Genomic DNA, 22,500 nt, shown 5'->3' on the forward strand with positions numbered 1-22,500 from the left:
TGTGCCATGCCACAGAATGGGACAAGCCCTAAGTGATTCTTAGGCAAAGCTACACAATGGGGTAACACATTGTATGCAGTCTTACCTCATTTGTAGCCTCAGTACCCTCTGTACTGAGTACACATGTAAGTGAGCCCCCCCGTACATAATTCACAAACACACCACCATTTGTTTATGGGGTAACCTATGGGTCTCCACTATATAGAATAAAATGTTGTGCTTTGCAGTGCTATAATCTTCTCTGCCTTTCTGATATGTTGCTTTGCATACAGTGTTAAGCGGTATATGGGCACTGCAGTTAAAACAAAAACACAATTTCCTTTACATGATAGGAAAAACCCTGCCAACGTTAGAGGTCTCCATGCCAGAATTAAAAGTATATGAATAATGACAGGAAAGAAGTCTCTGGTGTTACTTGGTAATCAGAGAGTTTCATAATGGACAGGCACGTGATAATGTAGAAAAATTGAAACTGCTACTTCTTTAGATAAGGACCCATGAAAGTCTATAATGCTGTGAAGTTCAGTGACACAAATTTAATTATAATATGTTTGGAGCCAGAAGCAGTAAAGACGTTCTGCATGGATTTGAGGCAGGGCTCACCTCCTATATAAAAAAGTAAAACTGTTTTTTTATGTCTTAATTGAAAATCATTTTAAACATTTTATTGTGTGTGGGATGACTTTAATAAATTGTTTGGGATCCACGTTTTCTGTATATGTTCTCTAAAACTGAACTGTTTTATGTGGTAGTGATGATTCTGCTTACAAACCTGTTCTCATTTCTGATAGAAACTGGGTCAGTTGCAGTCTTAATCACACTTCTGATTACTTTAGTTTGTTCTTTTATGTCTGCAACTACCAAGGAATATGACATATTTTTATCCACCTAATACTTATGTTATAAGCTCTAGACTAGTATACAACCAATATTAAGATAATAAAACACGGAGATTAGCATATAATGGTGGTGTTGCTTACAGCTGTAAGATCTCACAGCTATCCTCACAATTTCTAGTTCTCAAACCACAGAAATGTGTAATGAAACATAGCTAACAAATATAATGTCAGTAAGAGACATATCTAGGTCTTCATATACAAGAGCTGCTCCCAGCTATAAGTAGTTATCACTTCATAGAACTTCTCATAGAATTTCACCCTCAAAGTAAGCTGGATCATGTTTTGCGTACCAGAAATAATTACATTTATTTTATTTACTTTACCTACCCACAGCTGACCATTAGCGGCCCACAGGAACCTCGCCTCATTCACTGTGTCTCTCATATCTGACCTGCCTTCCTTGGACAATCTCTGACCCAAGTTCAGGGCTAGCGAGGATAATGAGGCAACCTGTGGTAGCTCATACTGCTGCTTATACCATTTATGTCTCAAAGATGGATGTGAAATGGTGATGCTGGTGTATTGTCCTGCCTCTGTGACGACTGTGTCATTGTCATGCCTCTCCGTGCAACCTCAGCCTCCAGCAGGGATGAACCGCAAGGTGTGCCAAAATGCATGATCAACCCATCCATGCCTGCCAATGATAATCAGACACCCAAGCCACTAATCAAACCTGTGTTATCTGGGCCATAGTCAGGGCATTATCCCTCAGTGCCATGGTACTGGTAATAACTGAATTTATTCTAATATTTTTTACATTGGCCTTTAACTCATCTTACAATGTCATATGTGCAAACAGACAAATGAATAGTTTGTAGAATCTTAACAGACTTCCAAGGCATTTAGCAGTTAGCAGACATCTTGAAAATTAACACAGTATATGAACATTTTTTAACACAGAACTTCTGCTAAGTAGTTTCTATGACTAAGACCAGTACCTTATTATTGTACCTTAGTTACTATCAGTACGAGACCCCAACAAGGTAAGTGTAAATATCACATATACTACGTACCTTTACCAGGTCCTTCACTTCTTGAAGATCCTAATGGTGAAACAGAAATAACTTTTATTAAATTTCAGAGCATCTGAAATGCTCCACAAACATAACCAGCAAAGATGAATTTTAAAAGACCTGATGAACTGTTGAGCAGAGAGGGAAGTTTAGTACAATTTGGTCAGCCGACTGTCTTGCCGAAAGGTCTCCACTCAGAGTCTCAAAAACAAGAGTTGAATTAATGTTACCTGTTAACAAAAGAAAACCATGGTTACGTTCACAGATATATAGCAGCAAACAAGTTTTAATATGGTCTGAATGTAAGCATCAGTATAAAAATAATCCATTGGCAGTTATTCATATATTTTTAATTCAATTTAATTTAAATAATTTAACTTAACTCAGATCACTTAAACACAAAATGCAAGAATTAAAGCAGCTTTAATCACAATACCTGTTGTATGTGGCTACACTGTCTCAGATTATCTAGCTGGGTACATATAAAGTAGCTTTAATCACAATACCTGTTGTATGTGGCTACACTGTCTCAGATTATCTAGCTGGGTATATATAAAGCAGCTTTAATCACAATACCTGTTGCATGTGGCTACACTGTCTCAGACTATCTAGCTGGGTATATATAAAGCAGCTTTAATCACAATACCTGTTGTATCTGGCTACACTGTCTCAGATTATCTAGCTGGGTATATATAAAGCAGCTTTAATCACAATACCTGTTGTATGTGGCTACACTGTCTCAGATTATCTAGCTGGGTATATATAAAGCAACTTTAATCACAATACCTGTTGTATGTGGCTACACTGTCTCAGATTATCTAGCTGGGTATATATAAAACAGCTTTAATCACAATACCTGTTGTATGTGGCTACACTGCCTCAGATTATCTAGCTGGATATATATAAAGCAGCTTTAATCACAATACCTGTTGTATCTGGCTACACTCTCTCAGATTATCTAGCTGGGTATATATAAAGCAGCTTTAATCACAATACCTGTTGTATGTGGCTACACTGTCTCAGATTATCTAGCTGGGTATATATAAAGCAGCTTTAATCACAATACCTGTTGTATCTGGCTACACTCTCTCAGATTATTTAGCTGGGTATATATAAAGCAGCTTTAATCACAATACCTGTTGTATGTGGCTACACTGTCTCAGATTATCTAGCTGGGTATATATAAAGCAGCTTTAATCACAATACCTGTTGTATGTGGCTACACTGTCTCAGATTATCTAGCTGGGTATATATAAAGCAGCTTTAATCACAATACCTGTTGTATGTGGCTATACTGTCTCAGCTTATCTAGCTGGGTATATATAAAGCAGCTTTAATCACAATACTTGTATGTGGCTACACTGTCTCAGATTATCTAGCTGGGTATATATAAAGCAGCTTTAATCACAATACCTGTTGTATATGGCTACACGGCCTCTGATTATCTAGCTGGGTATATATAAAGCAGCTTTAATCACAATACCTGTTGTATGTGGCTACACTGTCACAGATTATCTGGCTGGGTATATATAAAGCAGCTTTAATCACAATACCTGTTGTATGTGGCTACACGGCCTCAGATTATCTAGCTGGGTATATATAAAGCAGCTTTAATCACAATACCTGTTGTATGTGGCTACACTGTCACAGATTATCTGGCTGGGTATATATAAAGCATCTTTAATCACAATACCTGTTGTATGTGGCTACACTGTCTCAGATTATCTAGCTGGGTATATATAAAACAGTTTTAATCACAATACCTGTTGTATGTGGCTGCACTGTCCCAGATTATCTAGCTGGGTATACATAAAGCGTCTTTAATCACAGTACCTATTGTATGTGTCTGCACTGTCTCAGATTATCTATCTGGGTATATATAAAACAGCTTTAATCACAGTACCTGTTGCATGTGGCTACACTGTCTCAGATTATCTAGCTGGGTATATATAAAGCAGCTTTAATCACAATACCTGTTGTATGTAGCTACACTGTCTCAGATTATCTAGCTGGGTATATATAAAGCAGCTTTAATCACAATACCTGTTGTATGTAGCTACACTGTCTCAGATTATCTAGCTGGGTTCATTATGCTTTCCAGTTGGTCTTTGTACCATATTGCATGGTCTGGCTTACTTCCAGACAGCATCACCTGTGGCCACTATAGTCCCAAGATATTATCAAATGTTAACAAAGACATAAAGATAATTTTGGTTTGCAGCTATGTTTGTGTTTGGTATTCTGAGTGTTTCACTAAACTATATTTTCATTCATATGATTTTTCTGTTTAATATTCATGGCACCCACTACCTGCTGGATATCACTCCTTCTGTAATTCAGCATTCTGCATTTAGTGTAATTAGCTTTGGGCTTTGGCTTAGAGATGGGACCCCTTCATATCACTGGAGCTGCTAGCTGTGATTGTATTTTTAATTATGCTTTGTTAAGCTATGAGGTTTTTCCTAGTTTCCTAAAAGATTTATTTTTATCTGGCTCACTCACCAGTTTCATAAACTGCAAGCACATGTTTAGTGTCCCATTTCTAGAGAAGACCACTGAGAAGTTTCTGGATCCTCAAGATCTCCAACTGAAAAATTAATTAAATGGGCCCTTTTTGAGACCTTTCAGTAAGAAAAATAATGCAAAAAAAAAAAACACTATTGCAAATCTGAGAAATGGGCTCTTTTTCTTGCCACAGACAGACAGTAGCAAAATATAGGATGTTTTATTGGTGGCTGCTTAACCAACTTGACCCAGACAACAGACACTAATGTTGGCAATCACGTCTGATAAAGGCGTATTCATTGAGAATGCACAGATCATAGCCAACTACATAATTAGCCACAATATTTTTTTTTTACTGAAGTCAAAGTCTATCACTCCTGTGTTCAGTGTTTAGAATAGAAAGTTCCATATACCTCTAGTCCTAAGGGTAAAATCTAACCTCAGCCCAGAACCCAGGTCAAACACTAAAGTCTCATGATGTAATAATACAGAATGGCATTTGACTACCTGCATTTCATTCTATGTGGAATTCAGCCACACCAAATTTAACAAGTCATCCCATCGAAAGGCAATCAGTAAACTATTTCTTTTGCACATGATCATATAAAAACTTGACTTCCACTGTGGTGCAGCTCAGTCTGACAGCAGCTTTCAGTGGCAGCAACTATACCATAATGACTGAACATCTGCTGAAATGTTTTGAATTTGGTGGTAGAAGAGATGGTCTTGGAATATTTTTTTTTCAGTTTTCTGAGTGAATCATTCCTGAAGGTTATATAAATAATCTTTCTACATTAGACATTTACTATAGACGGATTTCCTCAGCTTTCACTCTTATCAATTTTTTTGTATTTATTTATTTATTTTGACATGTGTTTACCAGGTATGTTCAACTGAGCGATAGCCCATTTTCAGTGGAGGCCCGGGGTGGGGTAGGGGTTTATGGGGGGGAGGCTTAAGCCCCATACAGAACAATTACAAATAGAGTTACAAAAACAGTTGTAAACAAAGAGTATTTATATGCCTTTGTTTTGGGGATAATTTGATATGGACTGGGCCTTCATGTTTATACATTTGATATGCAAGTACACTTTTCTTGAGTCCATGAAATGAAGGATCCCATTTCATAAGTGAGCTCGAGCCACCTTGAAAGTACTGAGAAGGCAGTCAATAAAATGAGGGTATGGTAGCCAGGAGGGACCATTCCTTTTTCTGGTCAGGTGACTGTGGTATAGTTTCACTATGTTTGGAAGCTGTCCCAGATTCATCATCAGTTCCAGCCATGTACTTCACTAGCAGCCGTGTACTCCTTTATTTGTTTGCAATAGTGCCAATTTTCATTGGAGGCTTGGAGGAAAAAAAGCTCTGAATAGATATACAATGAAATTCTCAACAAGTACACAGTGTTACAGCAAGAAATAATAGTCATTTTATTAGTATACATAATTAGCCAAAAGTCTGATGAAATGGGTTAGTGCAAGTGGCGTGATCAAGTGAAACAGACATTTACAATATAAGTATTACCATTGCCTCTGACAAGATTACTCAACAAATGAAACTGTTTGTGAGATACATTCATACATAATTTCAGAAATATCATCTGTCTGTTACTACTTACGCACCTATGCATTTTTAAGGAATTACATTTTAAAGTGTAACATGAATATTCTGGCAACACACAGAAAATGGGAGGAAAACCAAAGAGGCAGGTAGAGGTATAAGGAAGGAATGAGCAGATAGTATAGCTATACTCTGTGGCATACCATCTACTCAGAGGCGATCTCTGCTTAACATACAAGGCCATATCAAAACCTGAGCTGTTGGACCTGCTCCACTTAAAGAAATCCCATTCCCTCAGAGTCACATGCTCCAGGGATCTAAACCCTGTCATCACAATGAACAAAACATGCTGGAGGGATAGGTTCCTGATCCAGAGACTCCCCATACTCTGGAATAGACTGCCCATACATGTCAAGCAGGGCACCTCCTTGGCCCTCTTCAAAATGAACCTTGACATTTGGATAGGAGATGGGAAATTCACCTCGGGGATCATGTCAGTCGCCCTGCTAGATGGGAAATTCACCTCGGGGATCACGTCAGTTGCCCTGCTAGGCAGGGGTCCAGGGAAGTAAATATTGTGGGAAGAAATATCCAGGGAATTGTTATAGCTAGGCTTGTATAGGCCCTAGGGCCGATAGCCTAGTACCAACCTATGTGGAGATTGTGTGTGACGAAAAAGAGCATGGAGGTTTAAAGTGAGAAGAGAGATAAACTGTAGCAAGACAGAGAGGCACGAGACAGCAGGGTAATCTGCAAATGAAGAGGAGAAGCGTGGAATAGGAAGACAGGTGGGAAGAAGGAATTGGGGGAGGTGAGTGTAAATTAATACCTACACTTAAGGTGCAAATACATTGATACTATCCATAAAGTAAACAGCAGAGAACTTGAGGAAGTTCTAAGAAGAGTCATTTGACATTTGGATCGCTGCAATTCTCTTCAGTCCAGGTTTCTAGACAAGAACTCTGTCTTTGACAGCAGATGTAAGACTCTGTGACCCATTTTTAACTTTAAAAGGATGTGCAACATCAGTGCTGCAGGAAATGAACGTCTCAATGAAACAGCGGGACTCCTATGAGGTACATTCTGGAATGTAGGTTCTGCAACCTTTTAAGTCCTACACAGACTGAACGCAAATTATGCATTTATTAACCCCTTCCACTCATGTATGCTGTCATTGCTTTACTGTAGAGAGGTTTTTATAAAACCTGAGCTTTTATTTCTATAGTACCTACTTTAATGGATTGTCTTTTGCAAATAATTTGTGGCAGTAATACTTTCTCCATGTTTTAACAAGCTCTGAATCAGTGTACTTTGAGTAAGACTTTATATTTATTAGTTAACTTAATGCTCACCCTTAAGGAATCTGATATTTTTATTTGCAGTTTTCATGTTTGTTTGTTTAACAGGAAACTCAGAAGCCCATTAACATTGAAGGCCTAGAGGAAAATATCCCTAACCCTGAGATAAATATGTAGTGTAGTAAGTTATTTTATAGGATCATAGGAGGTTACTAGGCTAACAGCCCTAGGGCCCTTACAAGCCTAGCCAAGTTTTAACCCTTGCTCCCAATGGTGTCTGTTTCAAGCAGACACTAAAATCAGCACCTGGTGCCTCGGTCCAAGAGGGACACAGGTGTAACTCCCAGGGTGAATTTCTGCTTACTCATCCAATTGTCCAAGTTGAGCTTAATTAGGGTCAGTGAAGGGCTCTGCTTGACCTGGACTGGAAGTTTGTTCCAAAGGTGGGGCAACCTCTGTGAGACAAACCTGTCCCTCCAGTAAGTCCTGTTGATGTCACATACCAGGTTAAGGTCCTTTGAGTGAGTGTCCCAAATGCCATTTGACTTGCAAATGTGTAGCATTTCCATTACAGCAGGGTCATAGATTGATTTACATGCAAGGCATAGGTCACTCTGACTCTGAGCAGTCTGTTTGACACAAAGTAAAGTGACAGTGATTTCAGTCTATCCACATAAGACAGATCCTGAAGACCCTGAATCTTCTTTGTGAGGAACCTCTGTGGTCTCTCCAATTGCTGCAGGTGCCTGGAAAGAAACATACCAAAGGGGGCATTGTGTTCTATTATTGACCTGATGAGGGAGAGTACAGAGGGGGTTATAACCTCTTTTTTTCTGGAGGAAATGCCCTTACTTATGAGTTAGCTATGTAAAAAGCCCTTCTTACTACTGTGGAGACATGGTGATCAAAGGTAAGGTTGCTGTCAACACAAGTGCCCAGATCTCTTACCACTGTGTGCTTAGGGTATTGTTATTGATCTGGTAGTTTGCAGGAACTTCTTCCTGACCGAAGGGGAAGATAATGCACTTTTTTGCATTGAGTTTGAGACCGTGACTTTGGCACCAATCATGAGTCAGCGTAAGTCCTTCTTGCAGGATACTTACATTGTTTGTGGTCTCAATGATCACTTCTAGCTTGCAGTCATCAGCAAACTTGATCAGCCACAGGCCATTACTTTTAGTCTGTATTTCGGAGAAGTAGATTCTGAACAACAGGGGTCCCAGAACCAATCCCTGAGGAATTCCATTGGTTACAGGTCTGCTAGAAGAGGTGGAGTCCCCTACTTTAACTGCATGAGTTCTATCTGTAAGCCAGTTTGCAACCCACCTAACAGTATATGAGCTGATACCCATTTTTTTTTAATTTCTCTAACTCTTTTGGGTTTCTAATACCATGATGGGAATGAACCCCATTCCTAAGTCAAAGTACGATTAAAGTTCATGAAATTAGTACTGTTTCAATCTTTGATGTCATCCAGGAGTGCTCTTTGCAGCACCCGCAGTGTGTCCACTTATGACTCCTTCCGCGTTTCATTCGGGGTTACATATATTGGTAACATATCTAAATATGATTGTGGATTCTTCTTTATAAGATCTCCTGCTACTACTACTACTGGAACTGTCTGTGTATCTTTCTGCCACATTGTTATCATTTCTGCCTGCAAATCCTGATATTTTATGAATTCGTGTCTCTCTGTACACAAGACACTGTAGTCACTGGGTGTGGTGATTTCAATGATCAATGCTACTTTTGTCTTCTTTTCATGGACTGCTTTATCCAGTTTTCTAGCATCTGTCTTTTAAACTGTTGGTAGTGGATGATCCCATGTGATGCAAACTTTATTATTTTCTATGATGCTTTGTGGTTTATGTTTCCAGTATTTTTCAGCCACTTCAATACCACAATGTTTGCACAATCCCCAGTGCAGCTGTCTTGCCACATTATTATGCCTTTCAGTATACAGTCCTTCTGCAATTAGTATGTCACAACCAGCAACTAGATGTGCAACTGTTTCCAGTTCTCTTTTACAAAACCTCCCACATGTTCAGTGAACTTTGTAAACTAACATGTATGTAACCCACTATCTTGGGCCGCCAATATTAACCTTTCATCTATTGGTTTGAATTCACCTCTCCTTAACCATTCCTGCATTCATTCTTGATCAATATGAGGTTCTTCCTGAAGTTTTCTATACTTGCATTGCCTTTTCATCTGATCCTTCACCTTATATTCTTTTTTGGGGGGCTCATTCAGTTGCGGCCTGATTTTTATCTACTTCTAGTTTGATTTCCATTTCTGCTTGACACCGATATACTTTTGCTAGACTTAAGCAGGGAAGTCATCTTAGATTAATTCTCCTCATGTTTCAAAACTTTCACTACATTTGGGTCTTGTGAGGTCAGCAGATAGGTGTGGAGTCCCACGATTGCAGATCTCTATATGCAATCAATTTCAAGGAGGCCCATCCATTATTCTGAATGAAGAATATATAATCTTGGTATGCACTGATTTTTATAAATCATTTGGTGAGCATGAAGCATCTTTCTTGTTTTCCTCAACATTTTGGTGCCAGTCAATCACTCCTAGATGTCAATGCTGTTTTCAGAATTAATTGCAGTCTTCTAAAATATTACTTACTAAGTTTTATTCGCATTTGTTCATGTTTTATTACTGATCCTTCATCAGTTCCCAAATATTTATACACTCCCTCTTGCCCAAGCTCTTTTATATCACATTCTTGTCCCAAACTGATGTTTTCTTGGTGCTGCAGTTTTCCTGCTTTAAAGGTTGCTTTTGCACACTTATCAAAACCAAATGACATTCTTGTATTGTTTGAAAAAGTTTTCACAATTTGCAGTTGTGCTTTCAGCTCCTCATCAGATGAGCTATACAGGTTTAAATCATCGATAAAGAGAAGATGAGAAGCCTTTACACTTTGTTGTTTTCTAGGGGCCAAATTATAGCCATGACCTAATCTGTTAAGTAAACAGCTTAATGGGTTAAGGGCAAGACAAAATGGCAGACATGACAAGGCGTCACCCTGTAATATCCTCCTTTGGATTTTTATCCCTGGAATAATAATTTGCCCTTTATCATGGCTTAATTGCAAAGTGGTCTGCCACTGTTTCATGGTCGCTGTAATGTAGTTGATCGGTGTAGGATATATCTTATACAGTTTTAAGCACTCTTTTATCCATGAATGTGGGATACTATCAAATGCTTTTTTGTAGTCAATTCATGCCATACTTAGATTCTTCTCCTTTTAGAGTTCTCTAGTATGACTTTATTTAGCAACAAATGATCCTTTGTTCCATATGACTTTCTTTTATTGCCCTTTTGTTCTATTGCCATGATTGAATTTTCTTCTAAATGACTATAAACTGTCGGCATCAATTCCAGTGTATAGTTTAAATGTCATCGGAAGGCAAGTTATTGGTCTATAATTTTTAGGGTAGCTTGCAGGTTCATTCTTAAGTAGGAGCATTGTTTTTCCTGTTGTTAGCCAGGTTGGTGTCTGTTCTGGGTGGGCATATAAATAGTTGTTACTCATGGCTAAATCTTCATGTAAAGATGTTAATACTTTTAACCAGAAGTTAGGTACTGCATCTGGGCCTGGTGTTTTCCAATTAGAGGCTTTTCCTAACTTTGTTTTAATATCCCTACCTGTTACTTCATCCCATTTCATATCCTGTACCTTTGAACTTCGTATACTTCCTTTTACTTGTTCTATCCATTTAGCATCTTTGTTATGTCCCACAGGATCTTCATAAATACTGTTCCAAAATGTATCTATTTCTTCTTTTTTGGGTGGTCTTTCAATTCCTTTTACCTTGTTTCCCAATCCTTAATAAAACTTTTTGGGGTCATCAATAAATTGCTTATTTTGTACTTTTCCTTTATATTTATCTGTGTATCTTCTAAGTTTTTCTGCCTGTGCTGATACTTTCAGTTCATTATTTACGACAATGCATGATAGATCCTGATCTGTTATAATATTGCACATTGCTTTTTTCATGTCCATCTTTCTGAGTATTTTTGTTGATCTGTTCCCTCTACTATACTCCTCTAACAATGGCACCTCTTGTCTTAACTGCTTTACAGTTTTTTTCTATTTGATGCTTCCATGATGGTATTCAGTTTCTCCCCTTCTGTGTTCTTGTGGTAGAATTTTATCTGCTATTAATTTAGCTGCACAGTAATATATATTGTTTACTTTTGTTATACCACATGGATCTCTGGATAGTACTAATTACTGTGTTCATTTGTTTTATCAGCGTTCTGACTTTTTGGGTTTTATTGACTTTCTGTAGTCTATTTCTTTCATTGATCTTAATATATCTATCTATTGCTATTAAATCAAGCAACTCTTCCCTTAGATAATTTTCTTCTAAAGTAAGGGCACATTTTTTTGCTTTCCATTTCCTAAGTGCATTCTATCGAAAGTTCTATAGTATCTTTCTGTGGCACATTCTCTTCAGTTTCATCTTGTGCCATCCATTGCTCTGTCATATGGGAATTCACTGGCCTATCACTCCTCAACATTGACTGCGTCAGAGTTTCCACAGTTTCCTGATACCCAGCTGGACAAGTTTATCAATGATGCATGAGTGGGGAATTGTATCAAAGGTCTTGGCCAAATCCAGGTAGGCCGTATGCACATATTTACCCTCATCTAGGACTTTAGTGACTATTTCAAAGAAATACACCAAGTTTAACAGGCATGATCTCCTTTTGACAAAGCCAGACTTGGTGGGGTCAAGTGTTTGGAGATTTCCTATATCTTTGTTGATAAGATCCATGATGATTCGCTCCATGGCCTTGCAGATCAGACTGGTAAGGCTAATGGGTCTGTAGTTCCCAGGGTCCGTGGCTGCACCCCCTTTGTGCAAAGGGATGAAGGCAGCTGTTTTCCATTCCACTGGGATGAAGCCAGTGCTTAGGCTGTGATTGAAGAGAGTATCCAGTGTATTGCTAATTCCTGTCTTAACCCATGTAGAACACAGCCGGGGATGTTATCAGGCCCCATAGAGGCTGTGTTTTTGGCCTTGGAAAGGGCATTTAATACCTTCTCCTTGGAGATACTGGGTGGAGGGTAGGTGCTAGGGATGCTTTGGGGTATGTGTGGCGGGGATGGGGGGTGAAGTTTTCACTGAACCTGTCAGCTAGCATATTGGCTATATCCACAGGTTCTATATATGTAGTACCATTAACCACACGTTTAGCACAAATCTGGGCTTTACCCTTAAGGTTACGGATGTAACTAAGAATGCCTTATGGTTGTCCTTAGTTTGGGAAGCTAATTTTTTGTAGTTAGGTTTGGAGGACTTCATAAGTAATTATATTTGTTTGTTTAAGTTGAGGAAGGATTGTTTCCGGTTTTGAGACCATTCCCTCCTAGCTATTTTTAGACAGCAGTTTCCTTCTCTTGCTATATAGCCTGTTGATGGTCGATGTCCACCAGGCAGGTTTGCTCTTCTTTGAGGATCTTACCTTGGTCCTGTCAGGTACTGCAGAGTCAATACAATTTTGTAGATGCTCATATAGGGCATTAGTGTATAACCCTGCATAGATGTCCTTCACATCAGTGGGAGGAGGGGCTTTGAGGCTGTGAATACCTTCTCTTAAGAGGTTGTAATTAGCCTTGGAATAGTTTTTAAGTCTAGTTGCTACTAAGGAAGGAGGGGGTCTGGGGTTATAGTTACTTGGAACGATACTAATTTGTGGTCAGATCTCACCAAGGGGGGCTGCACATTGGGGGTGGTGCAGCTGTTCCCCATGTTGGTGAACACCAGATCCAGGATATTTGAGCCCCTTGTGGGAATGTCAACCAGCTGGTCTGGGGCATTGGAGTTGACAAAATCCAGGAACCTTTGGGCAGGTAAGGTTGGGCAAGTATAATTTACCCAGTCAATGGACGGGTAATTAAAATCACCCAAGACCAAGGGCTGTTGGATCTTGATTGACTGAAGTAGGTCCAAGTAGGCTGAGTGGGTGTCCTGAGTCATGGAGGGGGTCCTATAGCTGGCAATGACTTGAACTGGGGTCTTATCAACAGTCAGTTGTACCTGAAGTAGTTGAAGGGAATCATGCTATTTAAGCAGTCTAGAGGTGAATTTATATTTAATGAATAATGATACACCACCTCCTTCGGTTCTCACGCCTTCAGTTTGTGGTCTGAAAGTGTGGAAGGACATGTATCCCAGAATGGCTGGGGTGCTTTCCGCAGTCTTAAACCAGGTCTCAGTGACTGCACAGAGGTAAGCATCTTTCAAAGTAAGGACTACTTGTAGTGAGTGCAGTTTTTGGTTTAAACTTCTAGTATTTAGCAGCATAACCTTTAGGTTGTTTTTTGATGGTATCTTTATGTCGGGAATTTTGTTCTTGTGACATTGCCTAAAAAGGCGCTATGGGGGTGGCACGGGCCTTGCCAGTAATCAAAATCCCAGAGGGTGACAGGTAAAGACCATCTCTGGCAAGGCATTGAGGTCTGTTGACCATGCCATCCCAGGCTGACAAATACTGGATCCTCTTTGAATGACACCAAAAACTAAGCCAATTGTTGAAGTCGATCATTTTTTGCTTGTACTGTGGTATCATCCTAGGAGAAGGTAAAATGCTGCTTAAGCCTAGGGACATACCTGCCTGTGATACATAATCAGAGAGCTCAGTCATGTCTCTCTTCATATAGTCCAGTGAGGTACATCTCAAGTCATTTACACCAACATGGACTATGACTGAGTCATAACTATGCATGTTGTTGAGTGACATGAGTGCTTGTGTGATGTGTTGGATCCTGGCACTAGACAAACAGCTGACTGTGACCTTTTCCTTATCTAGCCTGGTGAGGGGGACATCTGTGTGTGTCATGATGGAGTCACCTATATCTAGAAAGTTAGGTTTTGTGTTTTGACTTAGGGGCTTGTGGTGTGATACACTATTGTGTGAGAGGTTATGTGTAGTATGTTCTTTGAGAGATGTATTATATGAAGCTTGCTTGCATTTGGGAGGTCTCTATTGTTTTGCTATGTTTCTGTTAAGCACCTCCGCGTATGTAGGTTTATGTGTTGTTTGTTTGGTGTAGGGTATGAGATGTGCATTCTGACAACCGGCTTAATGTTAGGTGTGCTGACTGGTGTGCAAGAGAGCCTGGATTCTAGTTTCTTAATGTAGATGCATCCCTCACATATTGAATTTGTATGGACTAGAAAAAGTGGGTTGTCAGTGTATATGAGGCAATTGTTACACTGCCTCAGGATGCCCATATCAACCAAGCTGGTAGGAGAAACAGAGGGAAACTGTATGTCCATATTGCCAGGTAATTGGAGAGGGGATAAATAGGTTAGGTGGACAGTAGAAGAGGTCCAAGTACTGGGTTTAGTGGGGAAGATTTGTTTAGCTAGGGGTTCCACCTGATCGTCAGTACCTCAGATGGAGGATAAGCAGTATGGTAGAGGAAAAAGGGAGAGCACACAGTTAGTGATGGCAGAAAAGGAGAACAAGCAGTACAGAGTGGGAGAATAGAGAAGCAAGCAAGGGAAAAATGTAACAGTATATATGTGTGCTTTTATGACAACAGTGAGTGGTACTGCTTTGAAGATAGAAGAGCAAACTCACACAGAAGTGGTGCTTTTAAATAAAACAAACAGCCACGTAGTTAAGCAAGTAACCAATGAAATGCACAAATCAGAGCTCCGTTCCAGTAACCTTAATCAGATAAGCTCTGTATGCACACTTCTCTCACGAGGGTGCACCGGAACCCTCTCTGAGTAAAGAATGCCTGGTTTAGTGCTCAAATTTTACAAACAGCACTAGATTCAGCAGCCCTGAATCTAGTTTATGCTAAAACAAAGTGCAACCAAGAACGAGAAAAACAGCTCGCAGTATGAACAGTGATGCAGGTGAAAACAATTAAAGTGCAAAATACAGCTTTAAATTCTACTTAAGGTTTTTCCTGGTCAATAGATGCCTCTGATTGCTCAGTAGGTACACAGAGCAGTAGCTAGTCGCCAAACCCTGGAGCTTTGAAGATAGAAGAGCAAACTCACAACAGACGTGGTGCTTTTAAATTAAACAAACAGCCATGTAGTTAAGTAAGTAACCAATGAAATGCTCAAATATGAGCTCCATTCCAGTAACCCTCAATCAGATGAGTTCTGTCTGCACACTTCTGTCACCAGGGTGTAGCGGAACCACAATCCAGACTAACATCTGACAGACCAACCATAACAGATAGCGGAGGTACCAGGCTGTAGGACAGTTATTTAGTTAATAAAGAATCACTACACGCACTTTAGGGTCCTGATTGATGACCAGCCATTCAGACAATAAGCATTATGATTAGACTATTAAGGACAGTAAAATTAGTCATGTCATTCAAACAGTAAAGCGTTAAGATTATACAGCAATGACCACCATCAGTAAATTGACTATGTAGAAGTGGTCCTAAGGATCATTGAAGACATAGTGGCACAAATCTTGGGAAAAGTATAACTGTTATAGGAGGAATATAGATGGGGATAATACCAGGTAACAACATAGAGAATAAAAAGTGTATAACTACCTTGCTCCTGTGATGCAGAGAAACAAAGCCTTAAATGTGACCTAGATGACCTGTGGACATGGGAGGAGACTGGAAAGATAGACATGAGCAGCATATGGTTCACCCATCCTGGAGGGAGGGAGCTCATTTGGCTCCTCACTTGGGTGACACTAGGTGGGATCTCTGGCTGGTGCAACCCATAGACTCTGGGCTCGTGGGACATATTATCACAGTGTAGCCATATAGGTCAGATGGCAGTCATATGTGGAAGTTTGTGTGCTCCTCATCCAAAGGTTGGCATTTATAACATCCCCTGGAAGCATGGAAGGAATTGTAGGAGCTCCTTGGGGTGAGGAAGGAGACCCTGATGTCTGTCTGGATAATGTCTCTGCGATAGTCTCTCGCCCGATGGGGGAGCAAATGGGCTGGTGGTGACTCTGTCCTTCATGGGGCAGGAATTGGCTGGATAGGTTGTAGGAGAGATGATGGTTGGCAGGTGGAGGGGGTTTAAAAAACACAACGTGCGAAGGTCACATGGGAAGTATGTATGACAAGGTATCTGAATATGTGTCCACTAAAAAAAGAATTTTACAGTGAGAACTACTTTTATGATTGCAGAGTAATCTTAGATGATTGTGTGAATTGTTGATTTTCTAAAGTCACTGCATCCCTGTCTCTGACATATGGTGACTTCAGATCAGAAAGTAATTAGAGAAGTGCAGGATCTGTAAACAAACCTTCCCAGTGGAAAAAACAAACACAATAGTTGTGATTTATGAATTCGTAGAAATGTAATTTTACACAATCTGCCTCATGTTTTTTTTTCTTCAGTTGGTCTTTGTTAGACCGACCTGCACTGCCTTGAAGATAGATGTGATGACATGATAGTGAAGTTGTGACACGATAGGCATGTGATAGTGAGTGGAATAGGACAGAGAGAATAGATTTGAGAAGAGACAGCAGAGTAAACGTATCGGGTAGCAGGTAATTAATGAAGAGCGTTGAGGTGATGTTAAGGAATAACAACAAATACTTTAAGTATCACCATTTCAGAGGAAGGAGTTTAAGAGCATTGTAGAAGGAGGAATACAGGATCAGAAGAAAGCAGTAAGTAATTAGCAGAAAGTCCCAGCTTTAGAGAATGGAATGTCTTTAAGTGGAGAAGGAGAATATAATATTGAGAAAGAGAGAAGAGGACTCAGGGAAAGGAAAGGAGGAGAAAAGACCACTTAAACTTAAAAGGAAGTTATTTTGTAAGACTTAAATAACGTGTCCTACATGGACCGACTCAAACCTATTCTCGATGTCCTACAGGCTGCTAAGAGGTGACCTGTATCTGGCATACAAGACATACTTTGACCCATTACTGATGGATTTACTGCACATCAGCAAGTCAAATGGTATCAGAAATACTTGGTCTTGGGATCTAAACCTCTTCTACAACATAAAAAAAATGGTTTAGAGGGACAGCTATATCCTGCAAATGATACCACTGCTGTGGAACAGACCACATTCACATAAAACATAGTTCATCCCTTATTTTTTTCAAGCACAATTTAGATCTATGGATGGAAAATAGAAAATTTACTCCAAGATTGCCCCCCAAACTACTACTAATATGCAAAGGCTTTATCCCATGTACGGGTCCCCTCAGATTATCTATGGTATGATCCCAATTATTCTCATTAATGGTAATATATAATTATTGACCATGGGATGGGTAAGGCTAAACTATAACCAAATGGGATATGTTTATTTGTAGCACAAAAAGGGATACTGGCTATGCTTAAAATGGCCCACAAGGGTAGCTAATCTAATACTTACCTATGAACCTAAAAGAGTAGGTCTGATAGTCAGATCAGCAAGCTATAGCAAGAGCAGATATTCAGATGTTAGGTTACTAGTTTGACAGGAAGTGGGAGATAGGTGGTAGGGAGTTTAGGGAAAATGATTTCAGTCATTTCCAGGCTATCAGGTTAATCCACACAAGCACACCTGAAGTATTTACAGTAGTCAAGCACATGTGAGCACAACTGGTAGTCAGTCTGTATGCATCATGTGGAACATAACATATACAAAAATACTGCAACACTATTTGTTTGCTGCACGCCCAGGGAACTATAAGCAGATTTTATTTTGTAGAGGACCATAACAGTCTGTTGGGTATATATACCATGTAATCAGACTGGTGGGAGTTGTGGAGTCCTTTGTATGCTATGACTAGCAAAGATGTTTAACTCTGCTTTAAATTTCAGGCAGCCTAGACTCTGTAAGGTAATACAGTGGTGGGTCCTGTGGGAGAGTCAGGTGGGGGTGAAATACATTGTTTTATCTAGGATTCAATGTGGGAAATCCCTGTGTTCATGAACAACACTGCAAATCTTCCAGCATTATCTGCAGTACATGTCTTCCTACATCCTGATGTGTACAACAGAATACATCACATGAAGAAAGTGTAATGGCTTCTAAATGGTTTCTGAAACAAGCCATGGACTTGCTGCTGATTCTAAAATGCCCACTGGCTGCACAATAGTTCATAGGGTGGCCTGACCTCATATTCTGTCAGAATACTTTTCTCTCATCTTATCCAACCAATAATACTGACAGCAGATACTTTAAACTAAACTACGTCTGATGTATTGTTTCAAAAAAAAAGTTATGTACTTACCATAATGTTCCATCTGTGTTGTCCATCTTCATTTATCCTTGACAAATGGGCTGTTTCTACAACCTGTGAGAACCAAAAACTCTCGAGCTTAAGTCCTACCCAGAATGCTCCTTTCCAAATTACCTCAGATCCAGTTTGCAGATAGAAAAGGACAGAAAGCATAATCCTAGTAACACCTTTATAGAGATCATATCTGGTGTCATATGTGAAAAAATACATAACTAGGACCATAATGTGTTCCACCAAGAGGCCAGAATGGAAGGGGGATGGACGGTAGGGAGTCAAGGATAAATGAAGATGGAAAGCACAAATGGAACATTATAGTAAGTACATAACTTCTTTATCTGATGTTGTCAATCTTCATTTAATCCTTGACAAATGGGATATAGTTCCCAGCTATCTTAGATCTTGGGAGAACATATGGTAGGATATTCCTGAGCACCATAGAACCAAATGTTACTCTTCCCATAGAGACCAAATCCAATTTGTAATGAGTAATAAAGGTATGTGGGATAGTCCATGTTGCTGCTGCACAGATATTTGACTTTCCTCTTGTTGTATATGAAGGATCTACAATCTTTAAGCCATCTAGATAGGGTAACCTTGGAGACTGGTTACACATGCTGGTAGTTGAAAAAGAAACAAACGGTCAGATTTTCTTATGTGTTTTATTTTATGAAGATAGAAATACGATTGTCTGTGAACATCTAATAAATGCAAACAGTATTCACCTTTGTTTGAAAAATTGGGAAAGAATACTGGGAAACTGATTGTCTGATTGATATTTGTTTCTGACATCACTTTTGGTAAAAAGGAAGGGTTTGTTTTCAAGGAAACCCTGTCTTTGTGAAATATCAAATATGATGGTTTACAAGATAAGGCCTGAATTTTGGAGATTTTTCTGGCAAAAGTAATCGCTAGCAGAAATATAGTTTTCCAAGATAAGAATTTCAGGTCGCAGTTGGCAGCAGGCTCAAATGGGGGATGCACTATTGCTTGTAACACTAAGTTTAGGTCCCATGGTGCAGATGGATCCTTTTACTGTGGTTTTAACATCAAGATTCCTTTTAAGAACACTTTGCAAAGTTTATGAGAAATTAATGAATATCTTTTGAACCCATTATGAAAATTTGAAATAGCTGCTGGTTGAACCCTGACAGTAGAGGAAGAGGCTGCTTCAAAGAGCAAAGCTAAACATTTTAAGACTTTGTTGATAGGAGCGCAAAAGGGGTCAATGTTATTATCTTGAGCCCAGAAGGAAAATCTCTTCCATTTACTGTTGTAGAGTTCTCTGGTGAAAAGCTTATGGGAAGCCAAAAGAATCCTATGAATTGGGGAAAATTGATGATTATGCCTGACAGTCAATGGAACTGGAGAAACCAAGCTGTGAGCTTGAGGTTTTGAAAGTTTCGGTGAACTAATCTCTCTGGATGGGACAGGAGATCTGGATCTGGGTCCCGAGTCCATGGTTGTTGAATCAGATAAGGCCGAAGAAAGGGGAACCAAATCTGTCAAGGCCAGAAGGGGGCAATGAGGATTACCTTGATCTTCAACCTGATCACTTTCTTTAGAAATTAAGGAATTAAAGGGATTGGAGGAAAGGTGTACAAGAGTCCAGAAGGCCAATTATGCAGGACACTGTCTCTTGGGAACTCCCCCGGAGGGGGAACCAGGGTGAATTAGCTGCTGCACTTGTTCAGGGCCGATGCAAATAGGTCACAACAAGGCCTACCCCAGTGACGAAAAAGAAGTTATGTTCTTACCATAACATTCCATCTGTGTTGTTCATTTTCATTCATTCTTTGCTAATGGGTGTCGTTTCCGTCCTCGGAACCGAGGCAGCCTTATAACAAGCTCGTGCCAGCCAAACAACTCTTGAGCTAAGCTTTTACCCACAGTGCCTTCTCCCTGTTACCACAGATCAGGTTTGTAATATCATAAATAGTAATGCAGAGGCTTTTTCTGAGCAGAAACCCTAAGGCAGGAGTAGGACCCAATCCGATCCCCTTGAAGCCTCTGGAGGGGAAAGGTGGGTGGGATGTAATGAATGAATGAACATGAACAACACAGATGGAATGTTATGGTAAGAACATAACTTTTTTATCTGATGTTAATCTTCATTCATTCCTTACTGATGAGACAGAGTCCCTAGCTATTTTGTGTCCTGGGAGGCCCTTATGGAAGAATGTTCCTGAGTACCATTGAACCAAAGGATGTTCTTCCCCTGGAGACCAGATCCAATTCATAATGAGTAATAAAGGTATGAGGGGTAGACCAGCAAGCAGCACAAATATCATCCATTGAAGCCCATGAATAAAAAGCCACAGAAGTTGCCACTGATCTGGTTGAGTGTGCTTTAACATTGCTCGGTAGAGGAATTTTATTATGTTGGTAGATGAAGGATATACAGTTTCTCAACCATTTTGATAAGGTCACTTTAAAAACAGGGTCACCCAATTTCAGGTCTGAGAAGGACACAAACAACTTGTCCGATTTATGTACTGGTTTTGTTCTGTACAGATAAAAATGTAATTGTTTATGTACATCCAGCAAATGAAGGCAGTATTCTCCTTTGTTCGAGTAGTTAGGAAAAAAGATAGGCAGGTCATTCATCTGGTTGACTGTCAGATCTGAAATAACTTTTGGAAGGAAGGAGGGGTTAGTCCAGAGTGATGCTGTGTCCCTGTGAAAGGTCATATAAGGACTTTTAATACATAAGACCTGAAGCTCAGATATGCATCTTGCTGAAGTGATAGCTATTAAAAATAGTGACTTCAAGGATAAAAACTTCAAATCACAAGAGTTTGCAGGCTTGAAAGGTGGTTGTGTCAGGGATTGCAGCACTAGTGTTAAACTCCAAGGGTCAATTGGTTCTTTGAAGGGTGGTTTGATGTGTGAGACCCCTTTTAAAAAGGTTTTACAGAGGCGATGGGAGATTAAGGATGAGTCTTGGAAACCATCATGGAAGCTTGAGATTGCAGTTAGATGGACTCGAATTGTGGAGGCTACTGCTTCTGACTGTAGAAGACCTGACAAATAATCCAAGATCACAGCAACAGGGGGCCGAGCAAGGATCCAGTTTTCTTTGTTGCGACCAAATAAGGATGTCTTCCATTTGCTGAGACAGATTTTTCTGGTGGATGGTTTATGTGAAGCCAGAAGAACATGATGTACAGGGGAGGTAAGGTTACTTTGCCTGGCTATTACCGGAAGTGGAGAAACCAAGATGTCAGCTTGAGATTGGAAAGGTTGGGATGCATCAACCCTTGCAGATGCAGGATCAGTTCCGGAGTTGGATCCAGAATCCAGGACTGGTGTACTAGGTGAGGCCAAAGGAAGGGAAACCAAATTTGTCATTGCCAGTAAGGGGCAATGAGGATTACTTTGCTTCTTAGATGAAGGTCCTTCTTTAAAAAAGGGGATCAGGGGGAAGGGAGGGAAGACATACAGAAGTCCTGTGGGTCAATCGTGTATCAGAGCATCTCTCAGGGATTCCCCCTGTAGGGGGATTAGAGCAAAGTAGCTGCTGCATTTGTAGTTTACTTGGGAGGTGAAAATATCGCAGCCGGGGATGCATCTGCTCAGCTTGTCTACAATCACATTGGAAATCCTGGGAATATGCATTGCTATCAGAAAGCGGTAGGAAGCTATCACCCATTGCCAAATTCTCATGGCCTCTCGACATAACGGATAGGGCTTGGTTCCTCCTTGTTTGTTGATGTACCAGACTACTGACATGTTGTCGGACTGTATGGCAATTGTCCCTGATGGAAGGGTAGATTGAAATGCTTGCAACACTAGAAGCACTGCCCTCAGTTCTAGGACACTGATATGCAGGTTGGCCTCTATGTCTGACCAAGTGCCTTGAACCGTCTTCCCTAGAAAAACACCCCCACCCTATCAAGGAAGTGTTGTGGTCACTTTGGCCCTGGGTTGAGGTGGGGAAAAGGGGCGACTCCATAACTCCAAGTCTGGCTTCATCCACCACATTACATCTTGTTTGCATCGTTCGGTTATA

At 40.0% G+C, this 22,500-nt stretch overlaps 1 protein-coding gene across 2 annotated transcripts in view; it reads right to left on the reverse strand.

Annotated features, from left to right (window-relative positions):
• The window catches only part of PBLD (phenazine biosynthesis like protein domain containing), a 323,037-nt gene that overhangs the window by 126,217 nt on the left and 174,320 nt on the right, over positions 1-22,500 (reverse strand). For both annotated transcript variants that reach the window (XM_044056953.1, XM_044056954.1), the window contains exons 4-5: positions 2,033-2,142; positions 1,913-1,942 (exon numbers count right to left, since the gene is read on the reverse strand). In XM_044056953.1, the coding sequence (XP_043912888.1) occupies positions 1,913-1,942; positions 2,033-2,142 (140 nt within the window). The remainder of the gene's footprint in view (positions 1-1,912; positions 1,943-2,032; positions 2,143-22,500) is intronic.

The sequence above is a fragment of the Protopterus annectens genome, chromosome 14.part0, assembly GCF_019279795.1.
Source record: "Protopterus annectens isolate FY-2018-M chromosome 14.part0, PAN1.0, whole genome shotgun sequence".
In the NCBI taxonomy this organism is placed as follows: domain Eukaryota; kingdom Metazoa; phylum Chordata; order Ceratodontiformes; family Protopteridae; genus Protopterus; species Protopterus annectens.